Raw genomic sequence first — 17,655 nt, forward strand, 5'->3', positions numbered from 1 at the left:
AGAGTTTGGATATGATGGGACTTAAGTTGTTACTTAAATTCCATAAAAGGGGACTTGGAATCATAAATATTTTTTCTAAGAACTTTAATCTTTTTTTTTTTTAATTTTTATTTTTTATTTATTTATTTGTCAAGGACAGAGGGAGAGAGAGTGAGTGAGCACAGGCATACAGAATGGCAGGCAGAGGCAGAGGGAGAAGCAGGTTCCCTGCCGAGCAAGGAGCCCGATGTGGGACTCGATCCCAGGATACTGGGATCATGACCTGAGCCGAAGGCAGCTGCTTAACCAACTGAGCCACCCAGGCGTCCCTAAGAACTTTAATCTTAATATGTTCTCAGTTCAGGTGAACTGACATCATTTTTTTTTTTTAATCCCATCTTAAGCGGTATATACTATTGCAGAATGACAGTTGGAAGGATAATTGTACCAAATAATGTTTGCTTGTTCACTTATAAAGGAATGAGATTTAATGCTCCCTCTTAATGTCTCACATTATTTTATTGTGTTTATTTTAATTAAAAATTATTTTCAAATAGGTAAAAATTTTAAAATATAAGAGGTTAAACAGTGAAAATTAAATATTGTTTATCCCACCTCTGATGTCTAGCAACCAGGTTCCTTTTTCTGGAAGCATCAAGTTAGTTTGCTATGCACTGAATTCCTTTAGGATGGCATTAACTGTGTGCCTTGCTGAAACTGCTTTTTGTTTGTTTTTTTTTTTTAGTTTAACATACACTATAAAAACATACACTATAAAAATTGTACAGTTATTAGTAGGTGACATCAGTCAGTAGCTTTCGGGAGGTGAATCTCTAGAGCATGCTGTCCAGAAGAGATACAGTGGAAGTCATAAGTACTTTTTTTTTTTTATCACATTTAAGAAAGTTTTTAAAAAGCTAAAACTAATGTTAATTATACATTTTACTTAATGCAGTATCTGGTGTATCGACATGTCATTATTATTAAGAAGTTTTTAATTTCTTTTTGAAGTTATTAATGTTTTACATCCTATTTTTTGTACTGCACATTGGAAATCTAGGGCGTGACACCACTTAGAAACACTTCAAAAACCCATACAGGATGTTTAGTTAAGACTAGCTGCATTTTCGTGCTTAATGGCCGTATGTGGCTGCTGCCTGTTGTATTGGATAGCACAGCTCTAGGTTAAGATGTCAGTTACTTACAGGATAAATTATAGGCTATTTTAATGAATACTTTTTGACATATGGTATATAGTGAGTCCCTGACATCATCACCAGTTAGATCAGCTACTAATTAGAATTTGAATATAATATTCACCAAAAATCTATTACTAATAATAGGTTAACATAACAATCTCTTAGAATAGAATACGAAATAATCTAAAAACAAATCTGAATTATTTTACTTAAATACCATAAAAGGGATCTTGGAATTGTAACATGTAAAGCATGAAAAAGGATAATAATGTCCGCTTTGTTTCTTTTCATGATGCTCAACATTCTGTTGATCTTTTTAATCAAACATATTAAGATTTAAATCCTTGGGTGGGGGGGGAGTTGCTGTTACTGGAAAACTATGTGCAGTTGAGTAGTTGCCAAAAACATGGAAGTAAGTGTTGAGGACACAGAGAAGAGCATTAAAAAAATCATCAGAGACCAGGAGGTATTGCTGTTTGACAAACCAAAAAGGTGAAAAGGATATAATTAAAATATGTAAAATCCTGTGACAAGATAATATGACCTGAATAGTCTTTTAAAATCACTTTTATTACATAAATTTTGAAACCTAAATAGAAGTGGAACTAAAATAATGAACTCCTTGTGGATCCATCATGCAGCCTCAACACTTACCGATGTTTTGGGTTTCTTTTTTCATCTATCCTTCTTGCCCTGCCCTCCTTTTTTAACTTGCTGGGGTATTTTAAATCAAGTCCTACACCTTATTTCACTCAACTGTTTCAGTATGCATGTGTACTGATAAGCTTTTCTTTTAACATAACAACTGTGCTATTACATCTAACAAAATTAAGTGATTCTTAATGTCATTACATAGTAGTCTGTATTTGAATTTCCTTAATTGTCTCATAATTACCTATTACAGCGATGGCTTGTTCACATCAGGCATATAACTAGATTTACACTTTTCATTTGAGTATGTATCTTTTATTTTTCAGGAGCTGTCACCGCTACATGTTTCCAAAGTTAAAAACTACGTATTTTAATTATCTGTTGCTATGTAACAATTTATCCCAAAACAGATGCTTCAAACTACAAACATTTATTTATTATCTCATGCAGTTTGAAAGAGTCAGGGATCTGGGAATAGCTTGGTTTGTCTCCAAGTCTCCTGAGGTTGCAGTCCTCCGAAGCTTACTCTGAGCTAGAGGATGCACTTCTAAGATGACTCTTTCACATAGTCATCAGGAGGCTTCAGTTCCTTACAGGGACCTCTCCTAGGCTGCTTAGGTGACCTCATGCCATGGTGCTTTCCACCAGAGAGTAAATGAATGAGCAAGAGAGAGTTAGGGTAGCTGTCTTTTATGACCTGTCCTCAGAAATGTCATGATTTTTGCAATATTCTGTTAATGTGCAGGTCAGCCCTATTGAGTGCGAGGAGGAGATTACACAGGGCAGTGAATGCTCATGTGTTTATGGCTTATTCTTTGCTCTTTTTGTATTCTGAAGTTAATCTTGCATTTCTAAAAATGAAAAGGATACAAGGAGTACATGGGCAGAAGTCTTGTGCGAGTACTCTGATGGGCAGGGGCTAATCCCAGAGGCTGGTACCACTCTGCGTAACAAAATGCAGTTCCAGGAGTTTCACAAAGACTCTCTGCTTCACCCGTCTCTTTCTTCCCTTAGGTAGTAGTTTTTATTATGTTTACTCTAGTGATTCTTCCTGAAAATATAATTCATAAAACATACACACGTATATATTACTCAAAACACAACTTACTCTAAACTATGTCTCTACCTTGCTTTTTCACTTAATAATCTATCCCTTAGCTTCTTTCTTTTTTCCTTAGCTCTCTTCTTATGAGTATGTGAAGTTATTCCTCTGTTTTTACAACTAAACAGACTTTTTTTTCAGTGTTCCAAGATTCATTGTTTATGCACCACGCCCAGTGTTCCATGCAATACGTGCCCACCACCAGGCTCACCCAGCCTACCACCCCTCCCCTCCAAAACCCTCAATTTGTTTCTCAGAGTCCATAGTCTCTCATGGTTCGTCTCCCGCTCCGATTTCCCCCAACTCACTTCTCGTCTCCTTCTCCCAGTGTCCTCTGTAAACACAGACTTCTTAATTACACTTCTAGCATATTGTGACAGCATCTGTTTTGGACTTGAATGAAGTAAATAAAAAGGAATACTTTGTGTAGAGATAGTAATAAACCTGAAACCTTTAACCCCAGAGGTGACATTTTCATAATGGGTTTATAGGAGCTTAGGAAAAAAATAGAATATGTGCTTGCTTTAAGAATAGTTAGTATTACCTGTCAGTTTTTTTTTTCTTAAAGATTTTTTATTTTTATTTATTTGACAGAGATCACAAGTAGGCAGAGAGGCAGGCAGAGAGAGGAGGAAGCAGGCTCCCCACTGAGCAGAGAGCCCGATGTGGGGCTTGATTCCAGGACCCTGGGATCATGAACTGAGCCGAAGGCAGAGGCTTTAACCCACTGAGCCACTCAGGCACCCCTACCTGTCAGTTTTTATTGAGGAAAACAATTAGGCTGTAAAATCACTAATGACAATAGCCTATTACATGGAGCCTTAATCTCAGCTTTTTTGATGATACCTAAGTTAATATTTATATTAAATGAGATAATGTATACAGAACTTCTTTTATAACTAAAGCTGTAGAGTTTTGCCTGCATTCCAGTGAGGGTTCATATTAGCTGCGTTGACCCCAGGTAAATTGCTTAATTTTTCTATACCTGCAATAGAGATTGCTAATAAGGTTTACTACCCCCACCACCATGTATTTATTACCTGTTCTGTTCTTTCCTCATTTTTGTACTGTAGAGGTAATCATTTTGGTTTCTCAGAATTAGAACCTATTATCATACTGTTGTACATATCTTTCCCTTTTGATTATATTTCTGTACCAGATTCTGATTACTTTTGTTCTGAAATTTAGTTATGAACTACAATCTAGCATTAAAGTGGTATCTTCTAAGGTAGTTAACTCCTGTGCTACCTTTTGTGCTCTCTGTAGGTCTTAAACCATTAGGAAAGCATTTAAGAAACTTCTATCAGTTTTTTTATTGTTGTATTTGGGAAAAGAATAGTTAAGAGTGTGTGTGTGTGTGTGTGTGTGTGTGTATGTATATATATATACACATACATATAAATATATAGTTAAGAAGTAGATTTTATTTCTATCATAAAAAGCAGACAACTGCTTGCTAGGAAATAAGCTGGCTATAAGTACAGGCATATCTCATTCAGTGCCGCAGTACGTTGGGCTGAATGGGGAGCCTAGTAGAGTGAGCTCTGTCCCTTGACTTCAGGCTGTGAGTGCTAGCTGCCTTTGGTACCTCGTTTGAGTGGTGGCACTAAGATAATGGGACTTTTTCACTTGTCCCTTTCTGCCAGAAATAGGCTATTTATGCATAATCTTTTAATTAACAGCAGGTAGTTTGAATATTTATGAAAGAATTAGCCAGTGTATAATTGAAGATCTAAATATTAGCTAGCTATTAGAATGCAAGTTTTATTGCTAGTCTAGGTATTAGATCTAGCTGAATCCACTGTCAGGACAAGAGTAAAGTAGTAGAGATGAGAAAGATGTGGACCAATAAATCCTTGGTTGTTTAGAAAGAACGCAAGTGGTAACAGTGTCCCAAAGGTTTTTCTGTAGGAACTGTAATCACCTGACCCCCAAACAGGACTCTCATTTTCCAGTATACATCCCCAGTCTTAAACAGGTCTGCCGTGCTCAACAAGTGTACAGTGAGGGAACATTCAGATTTACCAGATTTCACATGATGGGGCGAGGACGTTCAGATGATGGAAAAGCACACTGTCGTCAGATGCTACAGGTGTCTTTGAGGTCTGCCATGAAAGATGTCTCCTAGTTCCTTGTTACCAGAGTCTGTTCATATGGTAACAAAGGTTCAAACCTTTAGAATAAATACAGTGTTTAGGGAGAGATGTAGGAGCTACTAATTGTATTTGTTCCTTTCCTCAGATTTTTATTTCTTGATTTTTGACTTGGTTGATTTTTACAGAACATAAGCAGTACCTGTCTGTTGGCAGTAGGGTTCGAAAGCTTTTGTTTTTCTGGAATTTTTGAGTGACCACACTAGTGGTGTTTGCTGCCACTGCCGAGTTCCCTGCAGTCGGTCCACAGCACAGCAGCTACGTTCAGTTGTTCGTTCTTTGTTTTGCAGCGCTTCAGCGGGAACAGACACATCCTTGGGTCTTGTTGCTGAGTGTATTTATGTGTTTGGGTGGGGAGAGAATTAAATGTGCTTTAAAAATATTTCTCTCTGCCAAATGAAACCTACTTCTTTCCCTTATCTTGTCTTTTTTAGGTCCGATGTACCAGCAGTACCCGCAGCAGGCGGGCTACGGGGCTCAGCCCCCGCAGGCGCCGCCTCAGCCACCCCAGCAGTACGGGATTCAGTATTCAGGTGAGCGCGCGTCCAGAGGGAGGTGACTCATTGGTTGTGAGCTGTTTTTGTACTCATTACACTTTGATCCTTTCCTCTTAACTCCTTGATTTGTAGTACTTACATTGTCATAGGAGGTGTTAAGTATTTCTTTGTGGGAGGAAATACATTTGTTTATTTTTAAAGTTTTGCATAAATATTTAAGTTAGCATTTCAGTCAACAGTCACAGTAGATGACTTTTTAATAACTTATAATTTGAAAATATTTGTAACACAAGCTATCTTATACTGAAATGATCTACTTACCTCTTGGTTGACTCAGAACAGCAAAAATGCAAGATTTCTTCACCCATTGTATGTCACATGTAATTCCATTGTATTGTAAAAATATTAACATTTTCCTCATACGTGAAAAGGCAATCTTAATAAATAAGAACCAAATTAAGCTACTTAGGTTTTTAAATCTCCCAAAGTATGTGGGAATACAAAAATAGGCCAAAAAAATAAACTTGTGTCAAATGTAATCCGGGCAGCTAAGAATATTGAATGTAGGCATTCTGGGTATTTTCTTTTACCTTTTGTCCACTGAAGATTATCCATATTTAAATATGAAATCTCTAGTGTAGCTTTGACAGTGATCATTATAAATCAGATAACTTTATATTTGTTGTATCAGAGAGGGAGTTTATGTTTAACTCATGTTTCACAGCCAAAGATTTAAGTATCAAAAGTTCATATAATTAAAAATAATTTATCTAAGTTGAATCTTGCCTAAAATTCTGTTTTACAGAGTTTTATAGTTCAACGAGAGCAGGAATTAGCAAACTATAGTCATGGACCAAATATGGCATGTCACCAGTTTTTGTGAATTAAGTTTTATTGGAACACATCTATATCTGTTCATTTCTGTGCTGTCTGTTGCTCTGTCGTGGCAGAGCTGAGTAGTTGCAGCTAAGACTGTGTGGCCCACAAAACCTAGAATATTTACTCTCAGGTTGTCCAAAAAAAGTGTCATGAATTCTGCACAAGTCCATAAAATGCCATCTTTAATTGAAGTTTGGACATATTTTAGCGCATGTAGCAGTTTTCATATGGATTGTATTTGCTATAGAGTGATTTAACCTATAGCTGTTAGTTTTTAATTATGTAAAATAGGTGGGATGAATTTAAGCTTGGATTATGATATTAGGATTATTTTGATATTTTAGGTTTGCAGTCCTTTAAAGTCAGAGTGTTATAAATTACATAATTTGTAGAAATAATAGATATCAGAGCTGAAAAGACCTAGTCACCATTCTAATCCAGGGGATTTCAACTCCCTCTGTGCTTCAGAATCACCTGGAGAGCTTTTTTTGGAAGTTAAAGGTGCCTAGGCTCTACTCCCAGATATTTTGTTTCATTTGGTTAGGAATGGGACTCGGGCTTTGATATTTTAAAAGCATTGTAGGTCATTCTAAAGTGTAGGCGGAGTTGAAAACTTTTTGTACTTGTCTAGCCAACTCATTTTAAAAAAGAGGCAGTTGTAACGGGTTCAGAAAGGTTGTGACACATGAAGGACATGCAGCCATTCAGTGGGGGAGCTCAGAGTCGGTGTATTTGACTTTGCTGTTAATTAATATCATTCTGCATTCTCCAGCCTAGGGCAGTGGTAGCAGACTTACCTGCCATAAAAGGCTAGATAGTAAGTATTTTAGACTTTGTGGATCATATGATCCTTTGTCCTACACTATTCATTAATTTTTTTAAAAAATCACATAATTTCCATTTCTTGAGATTTTTGTTGTTCTTCAAAGTTGTTTTTCAAGGGAGAGGGTGGGGCTGTACACATAATAGAAGCACTGCCACATTATGATCAAACAGTAATAGGTTGCTAATGAAATGGCATTAGGCCTGTAGGAGTTATTCCCTCTGTTGAGAAATAATTAAGGATTTGGTTGTTCCCAGCCTCAGTTAAAAAGCCAGTCTGGATTTGAGCTGCCAGGATGAAAAGGCAGCAGTATTTTGCTCAGAGTCTTAACTTGCATAGACATTTTCAGTGTAAAAGCTGAGTTCTTCTGTTTCTTCAAAAACTTAGTTAAAAAAATGAAGCAAATAAATTTTATGTAGAGGATAGGAGAAGTTGTATGACATTCAAGATTTTATCATGAATTGACTTCAGTATTTGAATGCTACCGTAAGTAAAATGCCTTAGATGCTTGATTTACTTATTAAAAGTTAAGCTTGTTCTTAATGATTTTAGTCAGCGTCTTCACTCGAGTAAAATTTAGTTTTCAAATCATCATTTTTGTATTTCTGATCCCACTAGTCCTATTAACTTGAATTTGATTGGGAGATGTGGAAATAGTCAACTAAATACTCTGCTTGGAGACTGTAAGTGGTGGTGGTAACATTGGACCATTTTTGACACTGTTGGTTTGGCAGTTTCCCTCTGCTTTTCCAGTTTTACTCATGGACTATGTCAGAAAGGTTTCTTTCATGAGTAAATTTTGAACCCAGGTTCAAGGTGAGTTCAGAATATACTCAAATTCATTCAATCCTTTTTTTTAAATTTAAATGCAGGGTTGTACATATTTTAATTATTTTCTTATGTATCTGGTATTTAATGCTGACAGGATTCCAGTCATTGGAGAGGTTTCATTGCAAGTAGCTGCAGGTGTGTTTCATGGTAGAGATAAAAGATTTTAGTGAAGCAGACTTGTTCTTTAAAAAAATTTTAAAAAATCCTAGTAAATAATGCATATAGATGTTGATATTGTGGGGCAATATCATGTGCTTTTTATGTGTTATGCTGTTACTACTAAGTCAGAATTCTGAGTTATAAAGGCAAAACCTCAGATACCAAATCTAAAAGAATTTAAGGATTGTGCAAGTGGGTACATAATGTTCATTCTTAAATGGCTTGGTTTTTATAGAGTGAGTGAACCTTAAAGCATCTCATTAGCACAATAAGATGTATTTGTAGCATCATTGCTTCATTTAAAAATATTCATTGTCTCAATGTGTTTTTACTTGGTACAGCTGTTAAGTAGGCCTCCCCTCTACACCAGGTTAATGACTAGCTTTACATTAATTCCTGCATTTATCATTTGAGCATCTATTCTACACTAGGAATTATGCTAGAACAGGTACTTGCTCTTAGGGATTATGTAGTCTAGAAACATTTGTAATGAAGAAATATATAGTGGTTTCAATTTAGAGGGTTTAAAATTTGTTTAGAAATAACTTTTTGATACTACTTGGTTTTGAAGTAATATTGTATGATGGTATATATTACCCTACTTGTTCTATGAATACTTAGGAATGAGTTTCAATTTCTCATCTTTTTTGGTCCATAACAGTAAGACTAATTCTCTGGAAAACCTTTCACCAAAAGAAAAATAAGATCTATATATACTTTATTTTGCCTTTTCAGCAGGCTATAGTCAGCAGACCGGACCCCAACAACCTCAGCAGTTCCAGGGATATGGCCAGCAGTCAGCTTCCCAGGCACCGGCTCCTGCGTTTGCTGGCCAGCCTCAGCAGCTGCCTGCTCAACCAGCGCAGCAGTACCAGGCGAGCAGTTACCCTCCACAGACTTACACCACCCAGACTTCTCAGCCTACCAGTTACACTGTGGCCCCTGCCTCACAACCTGGAATGGCTCCAAGCCAACCCGGGGCCTATCAACCAAGACCAGGTTTTACTCCACCTCCCGGAAGTACTATGACTCCACCTCCCAGTGGGCCTAACCCTTATGCACGCACCCGCCCACCGTTTGGTCAGGGCTATACCCAACCGGGACCTGGTTATCGATAGAGAGGCTCGGCTGCGTGGATGACTGTAGCTGCTAGCTATTTGCCTCCCAAAAGACTCCAATACTACTATTTTAATTTGTACTGAAGTTCAGAAATTTAAAAAGCAGAGCATTTTTTATGATATCATTGTTGCTGTTAATTGAAAGTATAATTTGCTGGAACACAAAAAGACCAAAATGAAAAGTTTTTTTTTTCCCTTGCTTAAAAGTGTAGCAGCTGCCTAGTTATTTTGGAACACTACTCTGATGTGTGTAAAATGATTGACTTTCTAGCTTGCCTTGTCTGGAGGATATTAAAACGCTAGGTTGAAGTTTAGCCATCTTAACTTGGCTTTTTATTAACATGATGTACTAAACTAGACCCCTTTGAGAAGACAACTAGATATTATGTATAAAATGTAACATTGATAGGTTAATAAAGATAATTGAATCCAGTAGTGGTCTTGTGTATGTTAATGACTAAATTCCATGAGAAAAAGGAGAAATAGAAATTCTTTTTGCTGTTTGGTCTCAAAATGAAGTATAGGTGTTTTAACTTAGAGTTTTCTGTTCTAAGAAATTTTGTCCTGACTTTGAAAGAAATGCATTTAATAATCATTGGTTTAAAACAATGAAACTTCTTTGAAATAGATTTCAGAGGGAGACAAATTAACATTACATATAAACACAACAGTTACGAGGGGGTTTTGGGTAGATCCTGAGTAACTTTGAGATGTTCCTTATATAGATGAATCATTCAGAAATGAAGAACTCAGTCTTAAAAAAACTACATCTCTTTATTGCAGAGTTTATACTTGCTTGAAAAATATAAAATGTAGCATTGATAAACTTGAAGCATGTTGAAGGGTAAGCAGAGGAAAGGTCCTTTCAGAAAGAGGGCAACAATGCAGCATTCCCATGTCCCTCCCCAAATGAAGGATTTTTTTTTTTTTTTAAATTTTCATTACAGGTTGAGTTAGACAAAATTACGAAAACATTCTCTGATACATTCATTCCTAGAGGTCTAAAAACAGGAGTACCTGTAAAATGTAGGGGTGTTTGTGCTCAGACTTCACATTCAGTCTCTACGTACAGCTTCATTAGAATTAACAGTATGAAGACAAATCCCTGGTTAAAGGGTAGTTTGACAAAGTACATTCAGACATTGTAGCATATTTATGGGTAGAGAAAGAACAAAATGTATATTTTGAAATTGAACAGATATTCTATTCGGTTTGCAGCTGAAATCAAATATAATGATTCAAACAGGCTTTTTAGTAATTTGCACAGATTTAAAGAAATGTATATTGGTATGAATGGTTAAGTATTGAAATGCTTCAGAAAAGCTGTTTAGCTATTGCTAAAAATTTAAAGTTTAAATAAACATGAATATTAGGACCTTTATTCCCCCCAGATACAAATGCTCAAGATAATTTGATCTAATAAGTTAAACCAAGTTGAGATTTATGGCATTAACTCACCAGTAAGAAGAATACACTTTAATAAAAGGAAATATTTTTTTAAAAGTATATTAGTTTTTGATGTTAAATTTGTTATAAAAGTATCTCAAAACATCATTACAACAGAGTGATAAATAATATACAAATGATCTCTTAAAATACCATGAGTAGGGAGCCAGCTTCCCTAAAAATGTTATTCTGTTAATGTCAATATCTTGTTTTCTTAAAATGATTTTGTAAAACCTGATAAATATTCTCAGCAATATTTCTAATAAACATCTACTATTGCTATTAAACTTTAATACATAGTAAACATAACAGCTTTAAATGAATGTGACAAATACTGTTTCCAATTATTTTTTTGCCATGATAAAACAGAAGGCACTTTTGATTCTGATTGTAGCATCTACCATTTTCCAGGAATTGTGGTCCCACATTCATACCACTGGACATAATTGATTTGGGTGTGACCACCTATTTCTCCAAACTGGACAGGTTCCTGACGAACTGCTCTGAAATAGCCTAAGAAGGAAAATAATTTTATTTTAATAGCTGCTATATTTTTGCCCACACCACTCACAGATGGAAGGGTGTCCTTGTACGACTGAATGTTACTGTAGGTGATGTGAAGTATTTTAGAAAATGGAGAATACCAAACAGAGAGCCTGGTGTCTCCTGGAGGTTGTAATGGCTAGCTAAACATGAGGGGTGCCTGAAACTCCTCTGACCTGTGCCTTAACGAGGTGGAATTAGCTGGTTGGTAGCATCTGGGAGACAAAGCTGAAAAGGGGCAGGAGTCAGGGTCGGGGGCTGGTTTGTGTTTTGAGTGTGATTGAGCACGATCAGTAGTCTGCACAGTATGGACTAGTCATGGTCTATGAAGAACTGACCAAGTAAAGGGCTAGTTACTACAATGGCAGGAATGCCAAATTTCTGAAAATTAAACTTAGGTGAAATCTTCCTTCAAGGACTCTATAATAAATGATAGTTTTTGCAACAGATGTAAAATGTTTTGGCAGTGTACACAATTTACAGTATATTTTATATCCAGTGCCTGAGTGGCAGCACTTTCAACTTCCTGTTAATTGGGTTCACAGATAAAAACACCAACTATAGTGAAAGGGGACTTAAGTGCTCTGTAACAAAACATGTTGCTGAAAAGACTAGTCAAATAATGCAGAAAGCTCTCAGTAATTGCTGAGTAACATGGACATTTAATTTACTCTCTCCTGCCCTGCCTTGCTAAGGATTAAATTTTCAGTCTTTTAAATCCTCATGGAGCAGCTTAGTGCTAATATGTCTTTAGCAAGTTACAGTGGTTATTCATTACTTACCAGAATTGTTTGATTTTAATTATATTTATGTGGCAAATAATAAGGGAATTAAAAAATGGCTGTGTGCTCTGTAAGTATAAGGTAATACAGGAGTGATTTAAGGTTGGGAAACACTACTCTTCTATAGCTGTTTTTGCAAAGTGAAGTTTTTTGAAATGGAATGTCTATAGAGGTCTCTGTAATTTCTCTAACTCTAAGGAATCAAGTCTTAAGGACTGGTAGGAAAGTTGAGAAACTTCTATTAAGGTCTTAAATGAAATTTTTTTTTTTCTAGTCAGATAATTAGAGCAGTAGTACTGTAGAATTTTTTTTTTTTTTTTTATTTGACAGAGAGACACAGCGAGAGACGGAACACAAGCAGGGGGAGTGAGAGAGGGAGAGGCAGGCTTCCCACCAAGCCGGGAGCCCGATGCGGGGCTTGATCCCAGAACCCCGGGATCATGACCTGAGCCGAAGGCAGACGCTTAACGACTGAGCCACCCCGGTGCCCCACTGTAGAATTATTTTTAAAGTGATTGTTTTCCTTAGCTTGAATTCTTTTTGTGTTAATTTGAAAAATCCCCTTGCTTAGGAGGAGGCCCAGAAAACATACCTTCTTTGGTGGGTAACTGGTCAGAACTGAGTTGCTGTCCTGTGCGTCCATCTAAAAACGAGTCCACAAACTGGCAGTGGTCTTCTCCATGTCCTCTCTGATCGCCTATGTTATAAAATTTTCCTAAGGAACAAGAAATTTAAAGGATCATGAAGTGTTACTATCTTCAGTAGAGGATAATTCTGAAATATTCCAGTTTTTTCTGATAGTCTTTTCTATTTTTACTTTTTCCCCCCTTCACCCTAGTTCAAGCCACCAGTGTTTCTTGACTGAACACTGGAAATCTTCAGCTGCCACCACTGCTTTTACTCCTTTCTCTCTCTCTTACTTCCTTACCCCTCCACTCATCCCAGAAATCAGGCATCTTTTTAAAATGCAACTCAGATGTTACTCTTCATAAATCCCCCCTGCACACACCTGTTATATTCAAAAGAAAACCCAAAATCCTTACCTGGTGTCAAAGTCCCACAGGATTCCACACCTGTCTGTCTGGCTGCCCCTCTCCTTCTGAAGCCTCAGCCACACCAGTGGCCCTGGCCAGGCATGTTCCAGCAGGGCCCTTGCTTTTTCTCCCCTCTACCTCTAGTGCTTCATCCCTAGAGTTTTGCTGGGGTGGTTCCTTCTCATAGTTTTCTACTTAGCATAAACCTTAGCTTTTCAGAGAGGCCATTCTAACTAAAGAAGCTTCCACTCGAACATTTTCTTTCACCCTTTTTAATTTTTCTTCAAAGCACTGCATGCAATTTTTATTTACATGTCTGTGGTCTATCCCTACTAAATTAGAAGCTATGTACTGCTTTGTCCTTAGCACCTAGAAAACCTGAACAAAGCAGCTATTTGCTGAATGACTAACCAAATGTCTTCCTTTCCGTGTTGTGACCAGCCTTGTTTAAATTTTTTTGTTTGTTTGTTTAAAATTTTTATTGTGTGAATACAAAAGAGAAAATAACATTACCACTGAATCTGGAGCAAGGAGTTATCACCCTCGCTGTCAGGTGTTTTGATCTTGTCTCTGGGAGACTTAAATCTTAAATATGCCCTATTCCTTCCATGATGACTGTTACATACACTCATTTTATCATCAGTGGGCTCTCTGTGCCTGGTGGCTGTGACACAGTGAGCTTCATTGTGGCAAGTGCCTTCACATGCAAGTTTGCCTGGATGATTTTGTTTCACACCGCATTTTCATTATTTACATTCTAATCGCATGCCTCTAATCCCAGGCTGAGTATTCCAGTAACATGTTGCTCAAAATGAAGAACTGTTTCTATCACACCTTGGTGTGGGGAGCCATCCGTAGGAAAGGCCAGGTTACAGAATGCTGTGAAGCATTCCCTGAAGGCTTGAAACAGAGCCGGTAGCCTTGCTTACCTGTGAGGGAGTCACTCAGATAAATCTTGTAGCGGAGAGAGTTGCACAGCTGCACCCCTACAAACTTCTTATACCACGTCCGTTTGACATACTGTTTGCCCTTACATTCTGAGTAAGAGTCTGAGTTAAAGGGTCTTTCAGTCCAGATGGCATCTCTTCCTGCTGCATAAGGAAAACACATGCCTTGAGTTTAGCATTTGGGTGCTGAAGAGCTAAATATTTTTAGCTAAAAAGTACCAAATATTCTTTAAAAAGTCATTTGCAAAGTTCATTGTCAGCCTGCTGATAACCTGGTTTTCTCCAATGCTAAATATTGGACCCAAAATAATTGTATTGAGTTTAAACATACAAACTCCCACCTAAGTTCCTGTCAGTAGTGAGATAAGCCGTATGTTTAGGTTTCAAGTAACCTGTGCAGGGCTGCATGTGGACAGCATTCCCTTAGGGACAAATTTAGGTTGTTGTGTTTTGTTTTGGGGAGGGGGGGTGAGTTGTTTGTTTTTGGTAGCATAGTATATAATTTAAAACGATGCTTTAATGTGACTTCTCATTAAAAGTGGAAATGAAGAGGTTATATCTTGACTTACATAATTGAAATTTTGAGCTGCCCTGGCACATGAATGAAAGCAAGTTTCAAAATACACAACTTGTTCCCCCCAAACGTTACAGGTTCTCAGTGTTAGGGAGGGTTCTAGGTAAGCATTCCCACCTGACTGATAGTCTAAGACAAAGTGGACTAAAATGAAATCATGACTAAAATGCCACCATGCTTGTTTAGTTGAATCAGTTTAGAAAAGCATGTAGTTATGTTCACACAGAGACAGGTACTTACCAGAAACTGGCTCGCTCACTCTTGGGTCCGCTGAAGAGAAACAGCAAACAAGAGTCAGGCAGTACATTAGGTAAGTAAGTCCCAGTGGGCCAGCAGCACAGTGAAGAAGTTGGATGCTGACAGTTAAGTCTGACTTGCAAAATGGTACACTCTTGCTAAAGACTGAAGTGTGTTTTGTTTTAGAGTTATTTTCCATAAACAGTCTCCTGCCAGGTACTCAGCTGTATCTTTTGGAATCTTTGTTGCTCTTCAAGCTCTCACTCCATTTTAAAGCTTCCTCTTTCAGATTCAGACAGAAACTATTGATGGTAAAGTCACCAGAATGCCATGAAGTGCAGTTGGTGTAAAAATGACACTACTAATGCTATGAGTACAGATGTATCTTTTAAAGAAATTGGAGTATAGAAGATCAGAAATTTTCACAGCTGTTTATCAAAAAAACTACCACATGAATTCTGTTTCTGGATGTACTATGACTGTGTCTGATATTTTGATTCTGGCCATTCTAAGCATCCAGAGGGAGTATTCATTCACTAGTTTTTTGAGTATACATTGATACACTTTTTATCTTTTAAACTGGTATGTCTTTTTTTTTTCTGACATCAAAATAAGTGAGAAAAGATGTATGTAATGTTTCCTTAAGGCTCTTTTTATCAATCTGCTTTCTCAAAATTAAACACTTTTTTTTTTTTTTAAGATTTTATTTATTTATTTGACAGAGAGAGATCACAAGCAGGCAGAGAGGCAGGCAGAGAGAGAGAGAAGGAAGCAGGCTCCCCGCCGAGCAGAGAGCCCGATGCGGGGCTCGATCCCAGGACCCTGAGATCATGACCCGAGCCGAAGGCAGTGGCTTAACCCACTGAGCCACCCAGGCGCCCCAAAATTAAACACTTTATACACTGTTCTATACACTGTTCATTTAGCTGTGTTTCAGAGAAGCTCCTTAGGCAAAACACTGTGGCCTGTTAATATCCTGGATGGGCATTACTGTTGATGTGATTACCTGATTCAGTGCTGAATGCCACCGTGTTGCTGGGTGGGCCTTCTCCAAGTGGGTTTTTGGGTTTCACCTGGAATTCGTAGCTGTGTAAGAGAGAAATTTTTTTTAAAAAATTGTAATACATTCTTCAGGGGTAGGAAACAATCTTTCTTTGTTACATTGAAATCCTTGATTCCATTTTGAAATCATGAGGTGGTGAGTACACATATATTTGAGAAGCAGCATGGGGAAATAAACTCTACTTATCGAACACCTTGTCTGATGTTTTGCATAAGGATTAAGTTAATAAAAAAAATTGGTGTTGTTTTTAAAAAGACAGCTAGCTAGTAGAAACAAGTAGGCAAATTGGTAAGGAACACAAAGGGAAGAGGTATATGGTGGATCCAGGCTAATTCCAGCAACCAGGAGTCTCTCCTTCAAATGTTTTCGCTACTTCACTACTTAATGGAAAGGTTTCCTTTTATTTCTTATTATCCCAACCCTGGACACGGCCTCAGACTTGGCCAATGTTTCACCTCGTGGGGCTTGAACTATGTATGTCAGAATCACATGATAGAGGGGCATTTGGGAAAGTTTGTTTAAAACACAGATTTCTTGCTTCATCTTGGCTGCTGAATCAATATTTTGAGGGCGTCTTAGTAGGAATTTGTAACAAGTTCCCAAGGCGAATCCTAAATCCACTGACATTTGAGACCTACTGGACTAAGCTGGGGGAACAGGTGCATGTGAAAGTATTTCTATGCAAAGATTTCCTGTCTCTGTCTCCTGGAATTCCGGTGTTCTGTGGATCACAGGAAGCCACACCTCCAGAATAGGGAAATGGTAGTATGACCATGAAAGAGCATGGGCACAAATAGTGACCTTTCTTCCTGTACAAATCAGATTCATGTAGGCTAGGCCTTAACTCTTTATATTAAAAAACAAAACACAAAATTAACCTAGATGCCCTGGTGTTCTAAGTATGTTTGATCCTAAGAATTATGCATTAACTTGCTATGCGATATTTACCACACTGCATTCATAGAATAGTTAGAACAAATCCTTTTAAGAAATTCAAGCAGTAAAGCTGTTTGCTGTTTGCCAGAAACTAAGCATTCTTTCCAAAAGCAGACTTAGCAGGAAAATAATTTTGAGTGTAAAACCAACTTGAGTCAGCTGATAGCATTTTGAATCTCAAATTTGTACAAGACTTTTGGGAGAGGATTCCTATTTTTGAGAAGTTTGTAATTGAATTAGAATGCAGAACACACAAAAGATGGAAATACATTTTATAAATGGGTGAAAAACAGGAGGAGGACAGCTCTACTTGGTACAGAAGATACTAAGTGGAGAAGTAACAACTTTCTGGAGCTCCAGGAAATCAGATTCTTGACTACTGAGGCATTGCATTATAATACAGCTAAAGTCTATAAGATGACAGATTCTAGCATTACAACAACGGCAACCACTTTTTGAGTGCTATATATCAAACATATTAACTGTACATATATAAAGTAACAACACACAAACACTACAAGATCAGTATTATCCTATTTTTCAGTTAAGAACAATGAGATTCTTAATCATTGTGCTATTACCGTCTGCTTTTACAAACTGCAATGAGGATTAAAGCTTCCAGGGTTTTTAGTGAGAGACTATATATCAAAGCATTTTATAAACTTAATCAACTGATACAAGTTACCATTATCATTTGCAATA

The 17,655-nt window shown here is 37.2% G+C and overlaps 2 protein-coding genes across 10 annotated transcripts in view; one reads left to right on the forward strand and one right to left on the reverse strand.

Annotated features, from left to right (window-relative positions):
• Nucleotides 1–9,823, forward strand: part of TFG (trafficking from ER to golgi regulator) — a 33,155-nt gene extending 23,332 nt beyond the window's left edge. For 4 of the 6 annotated variants that reach the window (XM_047723267.1, XM_047723297.1, XM_047723259.1 and 1 more), the window contains 2 exons: nucleotides 5,519–5,617; nucleotides 9,009–9,823. In XM_047723267.1, the coding sequence (XP_047579223.1) occupies nucleotides 5,519–5,617; nucleotides 9,009–9,391 (482 nt within the window). In that variant the 3' untranslated portion in view covers nucleotides 9,392–9,823. The remainder of the gene's footprint in view (nucleotides 1–5,518; nucleotides 5,618–9,008) is intronic. The other 2 variants (XM_047723276.1, XM_047723288.1) reach the window with 1 other exon arrangement.
• A 323-nt stretch (nucleotides 9,824–10,146) lies between these two features.
• The window catches only part of ABI3BP (ABI family member 3 binding protein), a 268,734-nt gene continuing 261,225 nt past the window's right edge, over nucleotides 10,147–17,655 (reverse strand). For all 4 annotated transcript variants that reach the window (XM_047723248.1, XM_047723222.1, XM_047723232.1 and 1 more), the window contains 5 exons: nucleotides 15,961–16,040; nucleotides 14,958–14,987; nucleotides 14,126–14,287; nucleotides 12,755–12,877; nucleotides 10,147–11,350 (listed from right to left, as the gene is read on the reverse strand). In XM_047723248.1, coding sequence (XP_047579204.1) covers nucleotides 11,235–11,350; nucleotides 12,755–12,877; nucleotides 14,126–14,287; nucleotides 14,958–14,987; nucleotides 15,961–16,040 — 511 coding nt within the window. In that variant the 3' untranslated portion in view covers nucleotides 10,147–11,234. The remainder of the gene's footprint in view (nucleotides 11,351–12,754; nucleotides 12,878–14,125; nucleotides 14,288–14,957; nucleotides 14,988–15,960; nucleotides 16,041–17,655) is intronic.

The sequence above is a fragment of the Lutra lutra genome, chromosome 1, assembly GCF_902655055.1.
Source record: "Lutra lutra chromosome 1, mLutLut1.2, whole genome shotgun sequence".
In the NCBI taxonomy this organism is placed as follows: domain Eukaryota; kingdom Metazoa; phylum Chordata; class Mammalia; order Carnivora; family Mustelidae; genus Lutra; species Lutra lutra.